General features: G+C 39.9%; 3 protein-coding genes across 3 annotated transcripts in view; 1 reads left to right on the forward strand and 2 right to left on the reverse strand.

Annotated features, from left to right (window-relative positions):
• LOC131691014 (cohesin subunit SA-1) overlaps positions 1-17050 on the forward strand; it is a 174999-nt gene that overhangs the window by 16506 nt on the left and 141443 nt on the right. The gene's annotated exons all lie outside the window — the stretch shown is intronic.
• LOC131688002 (uncharacterized) lies at positions 445-2875 on the reverse strand. The gene is made up of 4 exons (XM_058972125.1): positions 2525-2875; positions 2110-2373; positions 1074-2066; positions 445-990 (listed from the first exon to the last, which is right to left on the reverse strand). The coding sequence occupies exons 1-4, from the start codon at positions 2873-2875 to the stop codon at positions 445-447; spliced, it is 2154 nt and encodes a 717-aa protein (XP_058828108.1).
• LOC131691015 (alanine--tRNA ligase, mitochondrial) lies at positions 4149-7833 on the reverse strand. Its single transcript, XM_058977140.1, has 5 exons — positions 7039-7833; positions 6632-6983; positions 6433-6572; positions 5234-6368; positions 4149-5177 (listed from the first exon to the last, which is right to left on the reverse strand). The coding sequence occupies exons 1-5, from the start codon at positions 7569-7571 to the stop codon at positions 4332-4334; spliced, it is 3006 nt and encodes a 1001-aa protein (XP_058833123.1). The 5' UTR covers positions 7572-7833; the 3' UTR covers positions 4149-4331.

Below are 17050 nucleotides of genomic sequence, written 5' to 3' on the forward strand. Positions count from 1 at the left end.
GCGCTTGAATCGGGTTTATCCTGAAAGCTAATTCGTCCGACGACGGATTCCAAAGCAGCCCTAGTGTTTTGATAACGTCATTTGCTCCACTTATTTCCAAAGTTGATTGCTTCTCTCGTAGCTCGTCGGGAATTGATTCCAAAAACTCACTTGTGTAGCTGGAAGCCGCCGCTGTCTTATAGCTGTGTCAATTGCTCAGCAGCAGTTTGAATTTCGTTCACTGAATCGCCTCCGAACAAAACATCATCCACGTAAAAATCTTTGACCACAATCGCAGCAGCCAGTGGAAATTTAGATCCCCCGTCAGCAGTTAATTGATTCAGAGTGCGTGTGGCTGCAAACGGTGCTGACGTTTTACCATATGTCACAGTTGTCAGAGCATATGTTTGAAGTGAATCCGTAGGATGCTTTCGCCAAATGATCCTCTGGAATTTCTTGTCGTCGTCATGAATCCTGATTTGGCGATACATTTTGGATATGTCGCTTGAGAAGACGCATCGGGATCCGGAACCGCATCACGATGTTCAGCAACGAATCTTGCACAGCCGGTCCGATCATAAGCAGATCGTTTAGCGACACGCCAGAAGACGATTTCGCCGATGCGTCGAAAACCGTTCGTAGTTTGGTAGAAGAAGAAGTAGGTTTCAGAATGGCGTGGTGAGGTAAATAGAAGTTTGGGCTGCTACTCACCTCTGACTCAGGCGTTTCCTTACAGTGGTTCCGTATGTATTTCTCCATAAAGAAATCATATTGTTCTTTCAGCTCCGAATTGGTTGCCAGGCGTCTTTCAAGGTGTCCAAACCTTTGGAGCACCTGCTGGCGTGAGTCGCCAAGCTGGTCAGTGGTGTTACGGAAGGGTAATCTGACCACATATCGGCCGGAGATGTCCCGGGTAGTTGTTTGATGGTAATGTTGTTCACATAACTCCTCTTCACTCGACAGCTTCGTTGATAGTGGAACTTCTTCCAACTCCCAGAAACGTTGAATTAACTGTTCGAGTTGATGATCAGGATCGGAAAGCGCTGTGTGGCAGCCTTTGTATTGACGGTATGGTGAATGTCCGGTAACACTACCCATCCAAGTGTCGTCTCTTGAAGGACCAGTAATTTATCGCCGAGCTGTATTTGCCCAGTCCTCAGTATGTGGAAAAACAGTTGTGCACCAATTAGGAGATCGATGCGCTGGGGCTTGTAAAAGTTTGGATCTGCTAACAAAACTCCATCCGGAATAATGCAGTCGGATACGTTGAGCTTGCTTGCTGGAAGAATGTTAGCAATCCGAGGAACGACGAGACATTCGATTTGTTGTATATATCCGTTGATACGTGAGCCAAACTGAACAGCTAACATGTGTTTGACAGGCGTTTCCTTGCCGTTGATACCGACGACACTGATGGAACATCGATTTCGACTAATACCAAGGAGACTAGCCATTGCCTCAGTAATCAGGTGCAGCTGCGATCCGGAATCAAGTAAAACACGGCACAGCTTGTTCTGTCCATGTACATCGAGTATGTTCACGATCGCTGTTGATAGCAGCACTGCTTCTTGTTCGTTAGTACTTGTGGCGCAGTTAAGGGTTACTACGTTACTCGTATTTGTCGAAGCTTTGCCGGTTTCGGTAGACTGAACATCAGTAGTCTTGCATGTATCATCACTCGGTTTCGGGATGTCAATGTGTAGAACCGTGTGATGTCGTTTGTTGCAGTCACGACAAGAGTGCTTTGATGAACATTTTGCTGTCATGTGCCCTTTTCTCAGACAATTGTAACATACGCCAGCTTGTTTGGCTTTGGCGTTTCTGTCGGTAGCAGAAAGTTTGAGAAGCTCTTCACACTGATGGTTGAAGTGCGCCTTCTCGCAGAACACGCATTTTGTTGCGCTTGTCACCGTAATCGTCGTAGATTTTGTCTGTAACTTCTGAGCGTGCACTGGCGCGCTAGGTTTTTGTTTAACCTTCTGCTGACTGGCCTCTACCCGTTCGAGAACTTGAGTGTGTTTTTCCAGGAAGGAAATCGTATCAGCGTATGTGGGAATCACACTGTGCTTGTTTGTAGCTTTCCACATCTTTTTTTGTTTCGAAATCGAGTCGAGAGGCAATCACATTTACCAACAGAATGTCTGAGAGGCCTAGTGCATCGTACCCGTTGTATCTGAGCGAATCGATATGCCTTACGCATTCTTCGATTAGTTCTCTCAACTGCTTACCACTTTCTTGAGTCATCGGTTTGAGCTGAAGCAACCGAGATGCATGAATGTCTACGATTTTCCGTTTATCTTCGTATCGTTGCTGGAGAAAGTTCCATGCACCGTCAAAATTGTTTGCGTTGATAAACTGTTGGTTAATCGCACCGGCCGCTTCCCCGATTAGACACTATGGTATAATAGTGGTATAACCTTGTAACAGCATCCTCGGACGGACACTTCTTCATAATATCTAGAAACATCGACTTAAATTTGAACCAATGCTCTGGTTTCCCGTCGAACATGGGTAGCGGTGTATGTGGTAACACGGACTGTTGTACTCGAATCTGTGGCGCATTGGATACCAGCTGTAGACCGGAATGCACCTGTAGCTCCTGTTTTTTGTGTCTATCCAACTGCCTGCATACTTCCGCTCGCACTTCCGTGTACAATTGTTCGAACTCAAAATACTCCTGTTCTTCTTCCTCCTGCTTGTGTGGCATAGCAGCAAACAACTTTGCTTGGCAATCGTTCATGTCGAGGTACGCAGCATCAATCGTACGTAGAAATGTATCCAGCACATATTCGTCGACAGCAATCTCATCTGCTTTGATGAGGTTTGTTTTGATGCGTGCGATCTTCGCCTTAGTGAATTCGCACCGTCGATGAAGTGCTTGTAGCTCTTCCGCCATTTTCTTTCGTCGCTCTGCCTCGGCCTTCACCACTTTCTGCTGCCTTACTGAAGGAAGTATGGGAATTTTCGAGCTGCGACGGGTGTTTACCGGCATCGAAATTACCAACGAAAACGATCGATTTTTCGCGTTATTCCATATCCGTAGTTCGAAGGACCAAATTATGTACGGTTTCGGAATAGAATTGGTTTAATGGACTGTAAATTAATTGGAGAAAAGAAACGTGTTTATTTTGGTTTAATAATCAAACCAAAATAATTAATTTAATGTTAATTTCGCGACGAACGGCGTACGAATCCCTTTTTGTTCCAGGGTTGCCAAATGATATAAAAATACATATGTTATCAAAAATATACAAGATAGGGTAATAATAGGATTTTGAAATAACCGTTACATCCGTTATCCGTTACATTTTCTGTTTGTTGCAAACAAAACTTTAAATTTTAATATTTTACCGGAAAAGATATCAATCTTGGCGGACCCCTACAAGGGTTTTCCACGGCCCCTTGGGTCCGCGGACCCCAGGTTGAGAATCACTGGTGTAGTGGATCGCCTGGTGGTCGCTATGTGTGTATTGCTCACTAATTCGCAATTTCGAAAAAAAAAAAACTATAACAACCGGCGTTCGTACGACTAATGGGTCGGTTAGTGAGTCCAGCATCCGACTGTACTGCTCTGGCGTCCACCGTAGGGGAGCATAAAAGCTACATATGAGAAGCCATCGAGTGTGCTATTCACCATCTCTTGGACAGGGAAACCGCCCATCATTTAGTTGGATTGCCGCCATTCCTGCACCATCATCCAGTTAATCGAGAGGAACACGATGCAGCGCCGCAAATGCAACGTCGCACTTCGTTTCTGTTGTTGACTGCCACAACAGTTGTGCAATGTCGCAATAATTGAGATAAATGTCTTCGTTTTTCTATACTATGGACATAAGAAGCCTCCCGTCATGTTGTCCTTTCCGACCTCTTTTGTGCAGAGCATGCACTTCGGTTGCTTTGTGCAGTTTCTAGCAATGTGTCCCTTCTATACACATTTTCTGCATACATCAGATTTGTCCGTATGTAGGAATATAAGCCTAATATTACAATAATTTAAAAAATAAAATTTTGGTTTTCAAAAATGTCAAAATGTTTTTCAGTGTATATTTTTTTCGCAAACAGGGGTCATTTTCTTAAAACACATTTTCGGATAGTTTAATTGTACAAATAAGGACCATGCAAAAACTCATACGTCCCTCCAAAAAATGCTTTTGTGTAAAATGCGCCACTTGAAAACATGGTGATTCATAAACCAAATATAACTGCAAAGTTTCTGCTTTCTAATCGAATCCCTTAACATAGATTTGTCTGCTAGGCAGATTGCGATCAAAACAAGAAAAAGCCTTCCATAAAATTAAGTAGCTTTAATATCCACTATATACCTAGTTAACACGTTGATCATACCTACAATTTTATTGCATATTTCGTCTAGCAAACTCGTCTGCCTCCTTCAGAGCCAGTTCAAGCAACGCCTCAAACTGCAGCGTTTTAACCTTTCTGCTTCGCATGTTACAAACCTCGGCAATATTCTGACCTCTGGGTGCAGCAACACTAGATTTGAACACTTTTCCAACCACTTTGAGCCATTTTTGCGCATCGAACCGCTCGCTAACACACCCGGCTGGCACGGTTGCTCTTGCCTTTACCTGATCGTCCGTAATGCTAACTATCAAGATCGGCCGATCCGGGAAATATCGCGTTGCTTTGCTTAACTGAACCTCTTCAAGAATGAGAGAACTCTCCAGAAAATGTACCACAAATGGGTACTTCTCCAATGGTTTTTCCTGTAAAAGGTTCTTCATTTCCATATCAATAAATTCGCGAAGCGATTCGCGTGTGTGATCTTTCAACCGTTTGTACAAATCTTGAATGACGTCCAGGCAACGTTGCCGAACTCCGTACGGTAGGTTGATGTTGTTCTCCGAGCCTACGAGTAGTACATTCTTTAACCGTTGCATACGGGTTTCGACGTTTGCCGTTTTTTTGATTAGCTGTTTGTCCATATCATGCTTCAGTTGATTGACATCGTCGGAAATCTGTTGTCCTAGCTGATGAGCTTTGATGGCCGATTGCCCAGCAATTGCCTGAAAAGCGTAGCAGCCTGGCTTAGTTTGCGTAACGTTGATGATGCAAAAATCCAGCAGTTCGCCGGTAAACTGAGCGTGCGTGCCGCAGCAAAATTCGGTTGAAATCGAGGATCCAATATCCACAAGCCGAAGACCACGCTCGGGGTATACTTCACCTGGGATTATAGTGACCTGCAGTTCAAAAATGGTGATAATAAAACAATTATCTACTCAATAAAAAAGCTTACCCGATCCAAATCAACATCGCCAGCATTGCAAATGCGAGTTGTTATTGTTTCATTTTGAAGAATAACTTGCCGAATTAGCTCTTCGATGGCATCTACATCCACGGTTTCGACTGAAGCACCACATATTGCCAGCTCTAGTTTGAGTCCTTTGTCGCCAACAAAACTGCTTCTCTGGCAAATTGGAACTGCTAGCACTTTTCTGACGATAGCGTTCAGCAAATGTGTTGCCGTGTGATGTACTATGTTAGAGCTTCGCCTGATAGGATCCACTGCTAAGATGATTTCATCTCCGACAGACAGTGCTCGACCATCGTCGATGGTGTGCAGTACAAATCCTTGGTGTTCAGTAACGTTTTTCACTTCGTATTGAGTGGAAGCATCGTTCGCCTTCCACAGTCGTCCCTTGTCACTTTGTTGTCCCCCGGATTCGTAGTAAAGGTTGCTTTTCTCGGTAATAACATGACACAGTCCATTGTCGGTCGTAAACATTGAGGTAATCTTGGTTTTCAGTTGAGGAATTTCGTACATTTGTTTGTCCTTGCTGTACACATAGTTGTATTTATACTCGTTGCGAGTAGGGCAATTTTGTTTTTCGTTTAAATCATGCTTTAAACTATAAGAAGCATTCAAATTTTCTTGCATTCGGGCGGCCAACTCAAGCTTGGCTCCGTCTTTTAGGCGTTTGGAATAACTCTCGTACCCCGCCAAATTCAACTCCATTCGTTCGTGTTGAGTAATCCTAACCAGCAAGTCCTCGTCTAAACCATAGGTATCATACATCTTATGTATCTGCTCTCCATTGAGACCAACAACTCGTTCTTTTGTTTTCAGTCTATGAATCTCTTTCAATGCGTGTGGCAAACCGGGATGATCGATTATATCGGACTCATCGAGGTAGGAAAGTTGCTTTAACAGTGTACGTGATTCGCTACGCATGTTAGAACAAAGTTTTTGGTAAGACTGCTCTTCATGCTGAATGATTTGTTGCGTTTCCGTTTGCTTCCTTCCCATTTCGGGATATGTGTCTCCCAAACGCTCTACCACGACGGGAACTAGTTGACGTACGAGGGTCGGGCAACCAAAGATACGTTCCGAAAGTGAAATCGAGCGACGCACGATGCGACGTAGCTTGTGACTGCAATAAGCGAGGTGTGAAATATTAAGTATGTGAGAGTATATAGAACTAAAATATGTTTTACTTTAACGCTGGAAACATTCCATCCGATAAACATGCCGTAATCATTCTTGAGTGATCAGCTACTATTCGATAAGCTATGTCTAGTTTGTACTGTTCATCGTTGACATCGAATGTTCCTTGATATTTCCGTTTTTTTGAGACCTAAAAATAGTATTTCCGTGGTAGGTTATTCAATCTTCAAATATTATTGGGCATATTACCTTGTGGATGTGTTCAATGATCGGTATAAACAAATCGGTATCATAATTGCTGCTTTTCCGCTGCAGATGCGCCACTAATCGCTCGAAACCTAGGCCAGTATCAACATGATGCTGAGGTAGATCACTTATCTGCCCATTCTGAAGACTCCTGTTGTACTGTACAAACACCAAATTCCACACCTCTGTCAAGTCTGGTGTATCACCATTAACTAGACGTTTCCGTGTAGCTGTATCTAGAAATCGATCGGAATGATCAATATGGATTTCCGTGCATGGACCACATGGACCGGAACTGCCCATCTCCCAAAAATTTTCCCGTGCACCGAAGGGTAGAATTCGTTCTTCTGGAACTCTGTAAAACAGTTTCTGAAAATTATATAAAAAAAATGATTGCATGTATAACCAACCCTAAATGCCTCCAAATATCTTTGCATTCCAAATCCGCTGGCAATCTCATCGCTTCGTCGCCCGCAAAATATGTAACATACAAGCGCCTGCTGTCGATTCCGTAGCCGTCTCGCAAAAGTCGCCAAGCCATATCACATGCCTCCGATTTGAAGTAATCTCCAAATGACCAGTTACCTAGCATCTCGAAAAATGTGTGATGATAACCGTCACTCCCGACGACGTTGATATCGTTATGCTTTCCACCAACGCGAACACATTTCTGAGAATTGGCCGCTCTCCGACAGGGTGCTTCTGCCGTACCCAGAAACACATTTTTAAATTGATTCATTCCGGCATTCACGAATGCAATGGTTGGGTCACTAAACGGAACAACTGAACTGGACCGTACAAATTGATGGTCATTTTCATTAATGAAAAAATCTAAAAATCGCTGTCGAATCTCTTTGGAACTAGGACACCGGGTACCGGAACTACTAAAATATTGTTTTAAAACGCTGACTGGTCGTGGCGCACGCAGCAAGGGATGGGACATTATTACTTCACGCGAGTTGAATAATTTTGCTGTTAATTTCTTCCAAATTTCGTTCACAAATATATCGCGCAAGTAAGGGATATGAAAAACACCGGTCACGCAAGTTTGTTTACACTTGGACGTTTGCTTGCTCCGTACCGTCAGATGTAGGGGTGCTCAAAAATGTTATCAATTTCAACAGGGCTGTATTTGAGGAATCCCTGTCAAAAAAATGCGGACGAACATGGTCAGGCGATTTAAACAGTTTGACATTTAACTCAACCCGCCTGTGCTAATTGCACCTAGGAACAAATGCAATTTGCGAATGCGATTTCAAGACCATTTTTAACACTTAGACAAATTTTCTGGCGGCTGAAAAGGACTTGATTGTATTTGCGTTTTTCAAACATGGCGGTTCATGTTTGGCTTAAGCTTAAAATTGTTTTTTTAAACGATTGGGGTGTTCTCGCTTGTATTTTGTTTGTCTAGTGCACTTCATTTAGCCAACAAATGTGGGAAATTGCGGAATCATGTGTAAATATAGTGGAACAAGATATCTGACCCAAACTCTTAATAAAAGTCAGATTGTGATAAGTTTCTGTGTGCAATGCCAATTTAACCATTGATTCTTCCTATAATTTGGTGGTGATTACCTGGTGTAGTGATAAGTTTATGTGAGTAGATAATGAATCCGAAAATAAGTAATATTTGTAATTTTCATATTAGGCAATTAAGGGCGGTTAAATGGCGTGTTCTCTGGGCGATTTAAGGGCGGGTAGAGCGGCTAAAAAATGACGGCGGCAAATCGCCCAAATGTTGCATTTGAAATAGCCCCCTGATTGCCAGCAATTTGCTGGCAAATTGAAGTGCAATTAGCGCATCCGAGTGGGTAAATAGCCCCCTGTTAGCCAGCAACTTGCCCTTTTTGACTGGGATGGAGAACCATTGGTATGCTTACTATAAACACTCATAGTAATAGACTCGCGGATATAAAAATCGCAAAACTGGCAACTAGAAAAACAAGCATGTTAAACTGGCATCACCCAAAAATGTGCAAGCTCGAACGTGCTCGACTGTATTCGATCATCTGTTTTTATCAAAATAATTTTTCAAGTGGTTCAATATATGAATCAAAAGAGAAGTTATATGTTTGGTACTGAGCAACAAGAAATTGATAAAAGAAAGAAACAAATCCAATTTCTTCAGAAACACAAAGTTGATGAAAAAGAGCATAAGTAAAATGCTTTTTATGTAGTTATATTGAACACAATAAATATCTTTCTAAATAACATTGTGAAATACTAATACGAACACAAAAAGTGAAGCCTACTGTGAATAACAAAATATATTTTTTTAACTAAAATCGCAATACTTGTTCTGCTTGTTTGCATTGAATGACGTCATGCTCGTTTGGCTCCGGATTTTGACAGTTCGTTTGGCTCGATAAAAGTACCTTCGCTGGTCTATTACTATGAGTGTCTATAATGCTTACGTTGAAAAGACGTAAAACTGGCGTTTTGGGAGAAAATTTTAAAAATTCTAATTTTAAAATTTTTTTTAGGACAGTTACCATATGAATGTGCAGAAACTTAGTGAAAAAATGTCTTCGTTTTCCTTGTGTTCTGGCCATAAAGAACAGACGTCCATTTCGAGTAAAGAATAAAAAAGATCTGTTCATACACTGATAAAAATCCAAACGTTAATTCTATTTGCTTCAAACCACTTAAAATCCATATGAAGAACAAATGCCAATGTTATCTCGCGCACACATACCTTCCATCACAGAGAACAGACATATAAGCTGGAACAAACTTTCCCGAAAAACCTGTGTAAACATTTAAATGAAAATACGTTGAAAATCACTATCGCATTCAGGTTTGAATGCGTGAGTCACCATTGTATCCAAGTTTGCATACAAGTCCCGTATAGCGATTGCTGGCCGATCGAAGCGCCGACCAGTGGCAAGTTACTACTTGCAGTTGTCATTTCAAAGCGACAGTTTAAATTCTTACACAAGTTGAAAACTTTACTTGTAGGGTAAAGACCTAATTTTGGCTCCATTAGGGAGGGTACCACACCATTCTATTAATTACGCAGCCTACACTCGTTAAAATGTGCATAAATTGGCGTCAGTATCCTTGCTTAATTCTCAAGAACCAATATAATAACAAAAATGTCCTGAAAAAGGGAAACTATTCTGTTTGAGAGCCGCGAAAACTCGAATCGAATGCTCCTATTTTCGCACTACCATCTGAGCTAATGCGTTGAACAAAGATGGCAGACGCTGCTCTAACTAACGGCTTCAAATGGGTAGGGCGATAATAGAAATAGGGCGAAAATAATCTCCACACCCTATGTCAGTTCTCAGTGCTTCCATTTATTAACTTATAAACTATGTATGCACACACATAAGTTATATTTGCGTATTGTTATAGAATCCGGTTTTATGAGCCTTAAAGTTATGAAATGTGAATGTAAGATTAATATTTCTTGTAAATACACTCAGGTTTTTTTACGCGGGGGATACGAGCCGCGTAAATGAAAACCGCGTAAATTTCAAAATCCGCGTAAATGAAAACCGCGTAAATTTCAAAATCCGCGTAAATGAAAACCGCGTAAATTTCAAAATCCGCGTAAATGAAAACCGCGTAAATTTCAAAATCCGCGTAAATGAAAACCGCATAAATTTCAAAATCCGCGTAAATGAAAACCGCGTAAATTTCAAAATCCGCGTAAATGAAGACCACTTAAATTTAAGAATCCGCGATAAAGGGAACCTCATTGATGGATACCGCGTAAATTCCAAAATCTGCGTAAATGAAAACCGCGTAAATTTCAAAAACCGCGTAAATGAAAACCGCGTAAATTTCAAAAACCGCGTAAATGAAAACCGCGTAAATTTCAAAATCCGCGTAAATGGAAACCGCGTAAATTTCAAAATCCGCGTAAAAAAAAACGCGTAAAAAAATACCGCGTAAAAAAAACCGCGTAAAAAAAAAATTGAGTGTACACACATTAGGTTTATGTGCCAGCAAATAGTGTCTATCTGCATCCGCTAATTGCACATATCTATGTGTGAAATCAATAGGCATAACGTTTACATTTTTTGAGTGTAGGTAACTGGAATACAATAGTGATTCGCTGGTTGGGCCACAGCCTTGTCTAACTAACGAATTTGATTCGCTAGTTGGACTGACTGACAAATGTCAAAAACTCTCCAAAGGAGATGTTGGCAGTGTGAATGCATTTGTTCACATCTCTAAATATTGTCAGATTGATTGTCAAGGTAAATTTGACACGAGATTTTGACGTTCAGATGCTTTTTAGTTGGACAATGGTCCAACCAGCAAAGGTCCAACTAAAAAGCGGTCCAGTTAAAAAGTGTCCAACCAGCGAATCACGATTGTATCACACCCAGATGCAACACTGTCGCCAATTCGTTTAGTAGGTGAGTGTGATTTAATTTACTGCTGATCACACCGAGTTATCCAGTTGCGTTGGCATTGTATTGTTTTAACGTTTGAATTGGGTTAGGAGGCGAAGAAACTGTCTCTGGGCTTAAGAGGAGTGCTGTTGTATAAAAAATGCGAGAACTCAGTTTGTGTATTTTATATGTCAGATATCTCAATAGAGATTTCAAAATGACCGACGGTTATGCCTATCCAGCTTTTTACGTGCCAAAATGGCGGTCTAAATTGTTCAATTCGCAATTGGCGATTTGCGGCAAAACCAAAATTAGTCATGCGACACCTATGATTCAGCTCATGAACTGGCAAAGTGATACAGTTTGCTTTTTTTCACCCGCAAGTGAGTCGTAGCTTACTACTAAAACTTCATTTTCTTTTCGGAAAAAGCTTACCCCTGCCAAAATATGAATGAAACGAGTAAGAAATTTAGTTTTATTTGCAACTATTCTGAAATAACAGCCATTTGCAACTATTTGGCTCATACATTTCTTAGAAATGTAATCGGGGTATTATTGTGGTTATAAAAAATCGTTCTGTAAATAGAGTTCCAACTCGAAACCGAGACCCAATCAGTTCCAATGCCAAACTCCTTCATATTTTGGACTACGTAGGAGATTCAGTGAAGACTATTAGAGAGAAGGATCGGCTGTGTATGACACAAAGCTCCTATTAGCCGGATATATTTTTCCTCGCGTGATCTGGAGAGTTTCATGAATTTACACCATCTCATAAAGGTTTAGCTTAACTTAAGAGGAACGGGAAATGATGTTGCGGCGGCTACGGTGCTCAACAAATTACATTTCGGAACAGCACACATATAGCTTTGTGAATAATATTAGAAATCACCATGTTTTACACTCTTTTCGCAAGATGTTTACTCTTCATCTTATAAAATGATGGTTTTCCTTCATTTTCATAAACAATTATCAACAAATTGTTCGGTGATTTGGTGTTTAAAAGTTATTTTTTACCAATGTTTACAGAAAATATATGCACTATGACAGAACAGAATGAAATCAACAACACTTTGCTTCCTGCGCTATCTGTGAGCTGTTTCAACGTAGAATCGCCAATACGTTTAATTGCCCTTTTTGACAATAATCGTTTACGCCAGCTTGACAGCAACGCCCAGTTGAAGATGTCAGGCGTTCATTGAATAAACATCCAACACATTGGACTAACGCAGGCTGACCTAATCTCAACGATTATTGTCAAAAAAGGGTGACTAGACGCAGGGATACCAGGCGTATTTTTCAAATGTCTTCACATTTCATGAAAAAATGTCTTCATTTGTCTTCACCGACCAGGATTCTGAATCGGTTTTAGATTTTGAGCCAGAATTCTGCCAGAAATCGGTCAGACAACTGAAACAAATTTGACTTTTAAATGAAAAACCCGTCTTCACAGCCTTTCAAATGTCTTCAAAATAAAGACATGTCTTCACATCTGGCATCACTGATTAAACGTATTATTACGAACTAAACAATTTAGACCGCCATTACGGCACGTAAAAAGCTGGATAGTTGGGGTAGGCTGGTATGGTGGCGCTAGTGTTTTAACGGATATGCGTTCAAATGTTTACACAAGAATTATAATCTTATTTGTTCGAGCATCGAGATGTCTGCTCTCTGTGTTTGGGTTTAATCTGATTCTTCAAGTATGCGATGCTTGTAACATTTCGAAAAGCAAGCTGCCGTGATTTCTCTTAGCTTTTTCAGGCATCTTGCTGGATTCGCAAAGAGATGAGCAAACCTTCCGTTTCAAGCTTAGACATACGACTGACGAGATAGTATAGTATTGCAAATCAGTTCGTTTGCTCTATTATGCTCACACAGAGACTCTCAATAGCGGTAAGCTCCAATATAGTTGGTACCGCCACATGGTATTATCTTTGATTTTAGGCTTGAGTTCAGTCCGGTCTAAGTACCTATTCGTGCAGAAATGACTGCACCCTGAAGCCAAACGAAACCAGTGTAAAAGGCCGCCATGTTTCTCTTGCATACATCTCAATAATTTGAATAAACTTTTCGACCTTCATGTGCAATAATATGGCCCATGTTGCACACAAACCATATGAGGACAAGTAAGCAAGTTATATCCCGTACGAAGAACAGGTGTAGTCGAGTTTTGAATGCAATTTTTTTGATATTATTTATCGTCCTAGCTAGAAGGTGCTACACGCTCGTTTCAAAACGCCACAATTATATTGCAGGTTAGCAGAAGTCGAATCATTTTGAAACAAACCGTCGAACGAAATTTTATGAGTGGATGTAGAGCTGCATTAAATAAAAATTGTTTTCGTTTGTTAATTACTTATGGCTATCAAAATGAGTGAAGCTGTTTAATTTGCCCACCATTTTTTAGTTATTTTAACAAGATGAAAAAAATATATAATCACAATTTGTACCCTTTTCTAGTTAAATCTTCTCGCAAAGAACACAATAAGCAAGTGGAAGTTTACTTATATTTTTACTGCTTTCGAAAGAGTCCAAAACAAAGATTAAATAAAAGATTGTAAATAAAGTCATGTCATACAACCCTAAGAGAAGAGAAGACAATCGCGTAGCCAATTTGATCCAGTCCTAACCTCAATATTGAACCAGCTTCTGATTGGTCGTTTTGATAATCATGAGCGTTTATTATATTTACCAACGGGATGGAAATCAGTGCTGCTGAATCTATTCTGGCTACTTTTCATACACATCAACATTTCATGCAAATTGAAAAAAGTCATGAATGACGATATAGTTACGTATACTGACACGAATAAAAATTAAATTAAATTTTTAAATGCAGCTTATGCATTATAAATTGTTGGTTGAGGTGCGATTTTCGAGGTACAATTATTTTCAGCAATTGCGAAAAGCATACAAAAGGAATCTGGCAACGATGAACGTTTGTTGTCTTTAGATTTACTGCAGGGCCCAGTCGGGAAAATTAAGAAGAGCAAGAAGCCTGTTGTCGTCTCTTCTCTTAGATACAACCTAAGTAACACTTTTAAATAAGACGGAAAACAATCTACTGCAAATTTTCTCATTTTAATCGTTATTTAAATGACATCTAAGCTTGCTTATATTGTTTTACTATTTACAATTTTCCATCAGATCTTGGACGATTAGTGATAGAACAGATATGAAATGAAAGTTGGGACTGGCCAGATGACTTGGCAAAATTACGCAAAAAGAATCACTGACCTAGGGTTTTCCGGAGAAAATAGTAGCAGAAAATACTTGCTCTTATTTACACCGATTTCATATTTGATTTGATATTATAGATGCAGTTCAACTGTATTGATTACACCAAAGGAATAGCATAAAGCGATTACGGGAAGAACTTTCTCCCGGTTTGCTGCAAAGTACTCTCAATTTACTTGGTACTGGAACATAGCTAATTTTTACAGGAAAATCATGCTTACGCTACACAGCCTGTTACTCGGTTTGTTTTTGAAAAGAGGAATTTTCGCATCATTCCGCACACAGAACCGAATCTTCATTAATCGCGCTACCGGATCTCTCGGGAACCTGTAGAACTTGAGTTCTGGATAATGTTTTATTTCGTCCGTAAAATAATCACAGGTGAGCGTTATGGAAAGAAAGCTAAATCTCGAAATAACAAAAAAACAGTAAACAATCGTTTTATGTTTTACATCACACTATCTGACAACACTTCCAAGCAGCACTTCAGTACATTCAGTTTCCAAGCCGATCGTCTGTTGATGTCTCTTTCGTTCAATCACGAGTTGGTTCAGGATAGGTTCAAAAACAGGGGACAGAGCTAGCGGATCCTGTCCTAGGTCCGGACATGCCGCAGACTCAGGTGATTCACATTTAAAAATGCCAAAATGCCCCGACTTCTGCGGTAGAAAGCAAAAAGTTAAGTCGTCGGAAAACCCTAAGCTTGCTCACGCACACTTTTATAAACTTTCTTCCTTCAACGCCTTGCTCTTCCTTGAGTACTATGGGTCCAGTCCTAGGGGCAGATCACTTGTGATGCATTTTTAAAAATCAGCGAAATTAAATGCATTTATTTCCATCAAAACAGAAATTCATAATGTATTTTGCGTCGCGTGCAATGTTTTTGCGTTGCGTGCAATGTTGTTTGCGTTGCGTGCAAGACGTCCCTACTGTAAACCCTACAGAAAAACTAGCACTACATTTAACAAAACGTCGAACAAAGTGGATCAGCGTAGGACGTTTGTTAAACAAACTTTTTTGCGAGGGAGTGCAAAGCTGATGCAAAAATGGAAATTAAATGCATTTTTTTCTAATTTGATGCAAATTTGTTATACATTCTTCGAGTGATCTGCCCCTAGGTCCAGTCCCTTGCTAATTGAAGAGTGCTTAGTGACCTTAGTGACAAATGTAAACAAACTGAGTTATTTGCAGCACAGCATGTGATTACAACATAGCTAACGAATACCGAAAACTAGGATTCATTATACACAGTATTTATCAAAATAACAAGCATTATATAAAAAGTCGCAAAGTTTTCATGATCATATTTTGAAATTTTGCACTTGAGACCTTTTAAAATGAAAGGACCTATGCGCGAAATATTTCAAAACCTCTGCATAGGCGCCATGCAAAAACGACGCAAGATTCATTTCATTCCATATTTTCCCCACTGCACATAGGTACCTAGTAAAAACGTCCTAAGCATCAAAATAAAAGAAATTATTTTCTTCTGTTCATGCGACTTATTTTCGAAGTTGAATTTAGTAAGTATAATAAATTAAATGATAATTGGAAAGCTTAGTTATTCTAAAGTAACATGCCATTCGTTGGTTTTAACCACTTCCAGCCAATGATTTGTTAATATAAACTAAAGTTTCCCGCATTTATTTTCTGCAAGACTTCTGTTAAATCCAGTGCAACTATTTACCATAGTAATGAAGAACATTCGTATTCCGGTGCTCATTTTGTCGAAAACTTTGAAGAAATTCAATATTCGTCGTAAGAGCTACCTTTGCTGAAAAAAGCCGTATGTGCAGCGTCGTATGATTCTTTTATTTATTTATTTATAATTAATTAATATCAACAGACACAGTATGGTCCTAATGATAATTTCTTAATCTATTTAAAAAGTCAACATGTAATCTGCTACGTGGAATGTGAAGATCGAACTCGGATGACACTCTGTTGAAGGTCCGCTGCAAACCAATGATGGCACCGTTTACTCCATAGTTAGTCCGGCGAAGAGGTAATCGGAGGAATAAATTATTGCGAAGGGCGCGAGGGCGAACGTTCAAATTTATCGCACTGAGAAGCTCGGGGCAGTCAATTCGATCTTGCAAAATATCCGAAATCGTCATAGCACGGAATAGACCGAAATCGTCATAGCCCGAAAAAAGACCTATGTGAAAGGTTCTATAATTTTCAAAAGGACGCATCATTCTAAAGCGCTTAAAAACTACATTAGCACTAAACCTTTCATGCTTTTAGCATTATTTACCTAAAGAGCATAGTCCTTAGACTATATTGGCATAATTGTTCCATCAAAACGCATATTTGTTCTCTAATAGGGATTTGTTTTATGTTCATGAAACTTCAGCCTCGTTTTTCTCAGTTCAGGCTCAATGTCACTTAGGACCTTTTAAATAAGTACTCTTGATAGATGTCGTTACAAAAAAAAAAAGAAAAATTAACTTAGTCGTTAGTAATAAAGAAAAAAATGGCCGACATAATTACATATAGGGTAAACAGGTCTAATACGCCCCCCTTAAGCAACAATAGCTATATTTCACCATTCGACACTGTGATCTCCGCACCAACTACTCTAATTTGTTGTTATATTAGTTAGAAATTAGTACCCGTTTCATTTTGTATTAAAAAGATCCTGATACAAGTATCATTAAACATTTTTCAAAGATGCCTAATTTCTATTTTTTTCACCCAGGGTAAAATGCCCCCGGTTAAAGTGTAATATGCCCCACAACAAGAGGATGGTATGCCCCATAGCAATCGGTGAGTATGCCCAACAACAATGGGTGGGGCGTTTTAGCCGGTGATGAGCTGTTGTGAATGCATGAATAAT

Source organism: Topomyia yanbarensis, chromosome 3, assembly GCF_030247195.1.
Source record: "Topomyia yanbarensis strain Yona2022 chromosome 3, ASM3024719v1, whole genome shotgun sequence".
In the NCBI taxonomy this organism is placed as follows: Eukaryota; Metazoa; Arthropoda; class Insecta; order Diptera; family Culicidae; genus Topomyia; species Topomyia yanbarensis.

What these genes read in the sequence shown, in the direction of transcription:
- LOC131688002 (XM_058972125.1), bottom strand. Translation starts at nt 2,875, where the DNA reads ATGGCGGAAGAGCTACAAGCACTTCATCGACGGTGCGAATTCACTAAG. An exon ending in CCAATGCGCCACAGATTCGA is followed by an intron (nt 2,374 to 2,524) that starts GTACAACAGTCC and finishes ATTATACCATAG; the next exon opens with TGTCTAATCGGGGAAGCGGC. An exon ending in GCCTCTCAGACATTCTGTTG is followed by an intron (nt 2,067 to 2,109) that starts GTAAATGTGATT and finishes AAACAAAAAAAG; the next exon opens with ATGTGGAAAGCTACAAACAA.
- LOC131691015 (XM_058977140.1), bottom strand. Translation starts at nt 7,571, where the DNA reads ATGTCCCATCCCTTGCTGCGTGCGCCACGACCAGTCAGCGTTTTAAAA. An exon ending in GATATTTGGAGGCATTTAGG is followed by an intron (nt 6,984 to 7,038) that starts GTTGGTTATACA and finishes ACTGTTTTACAG; the next exon opens with AGTTCCAGAAGAACGAATTC. An exon ending in GCGATGTTGATTTGGATCGG is followed by an intron (nt 5,178 to 5,233) that starts GTAAGCTTTTTT and finishes TTTGAACTGCAG; the next exon opens with GTCACTATAATCCCAGGTGA.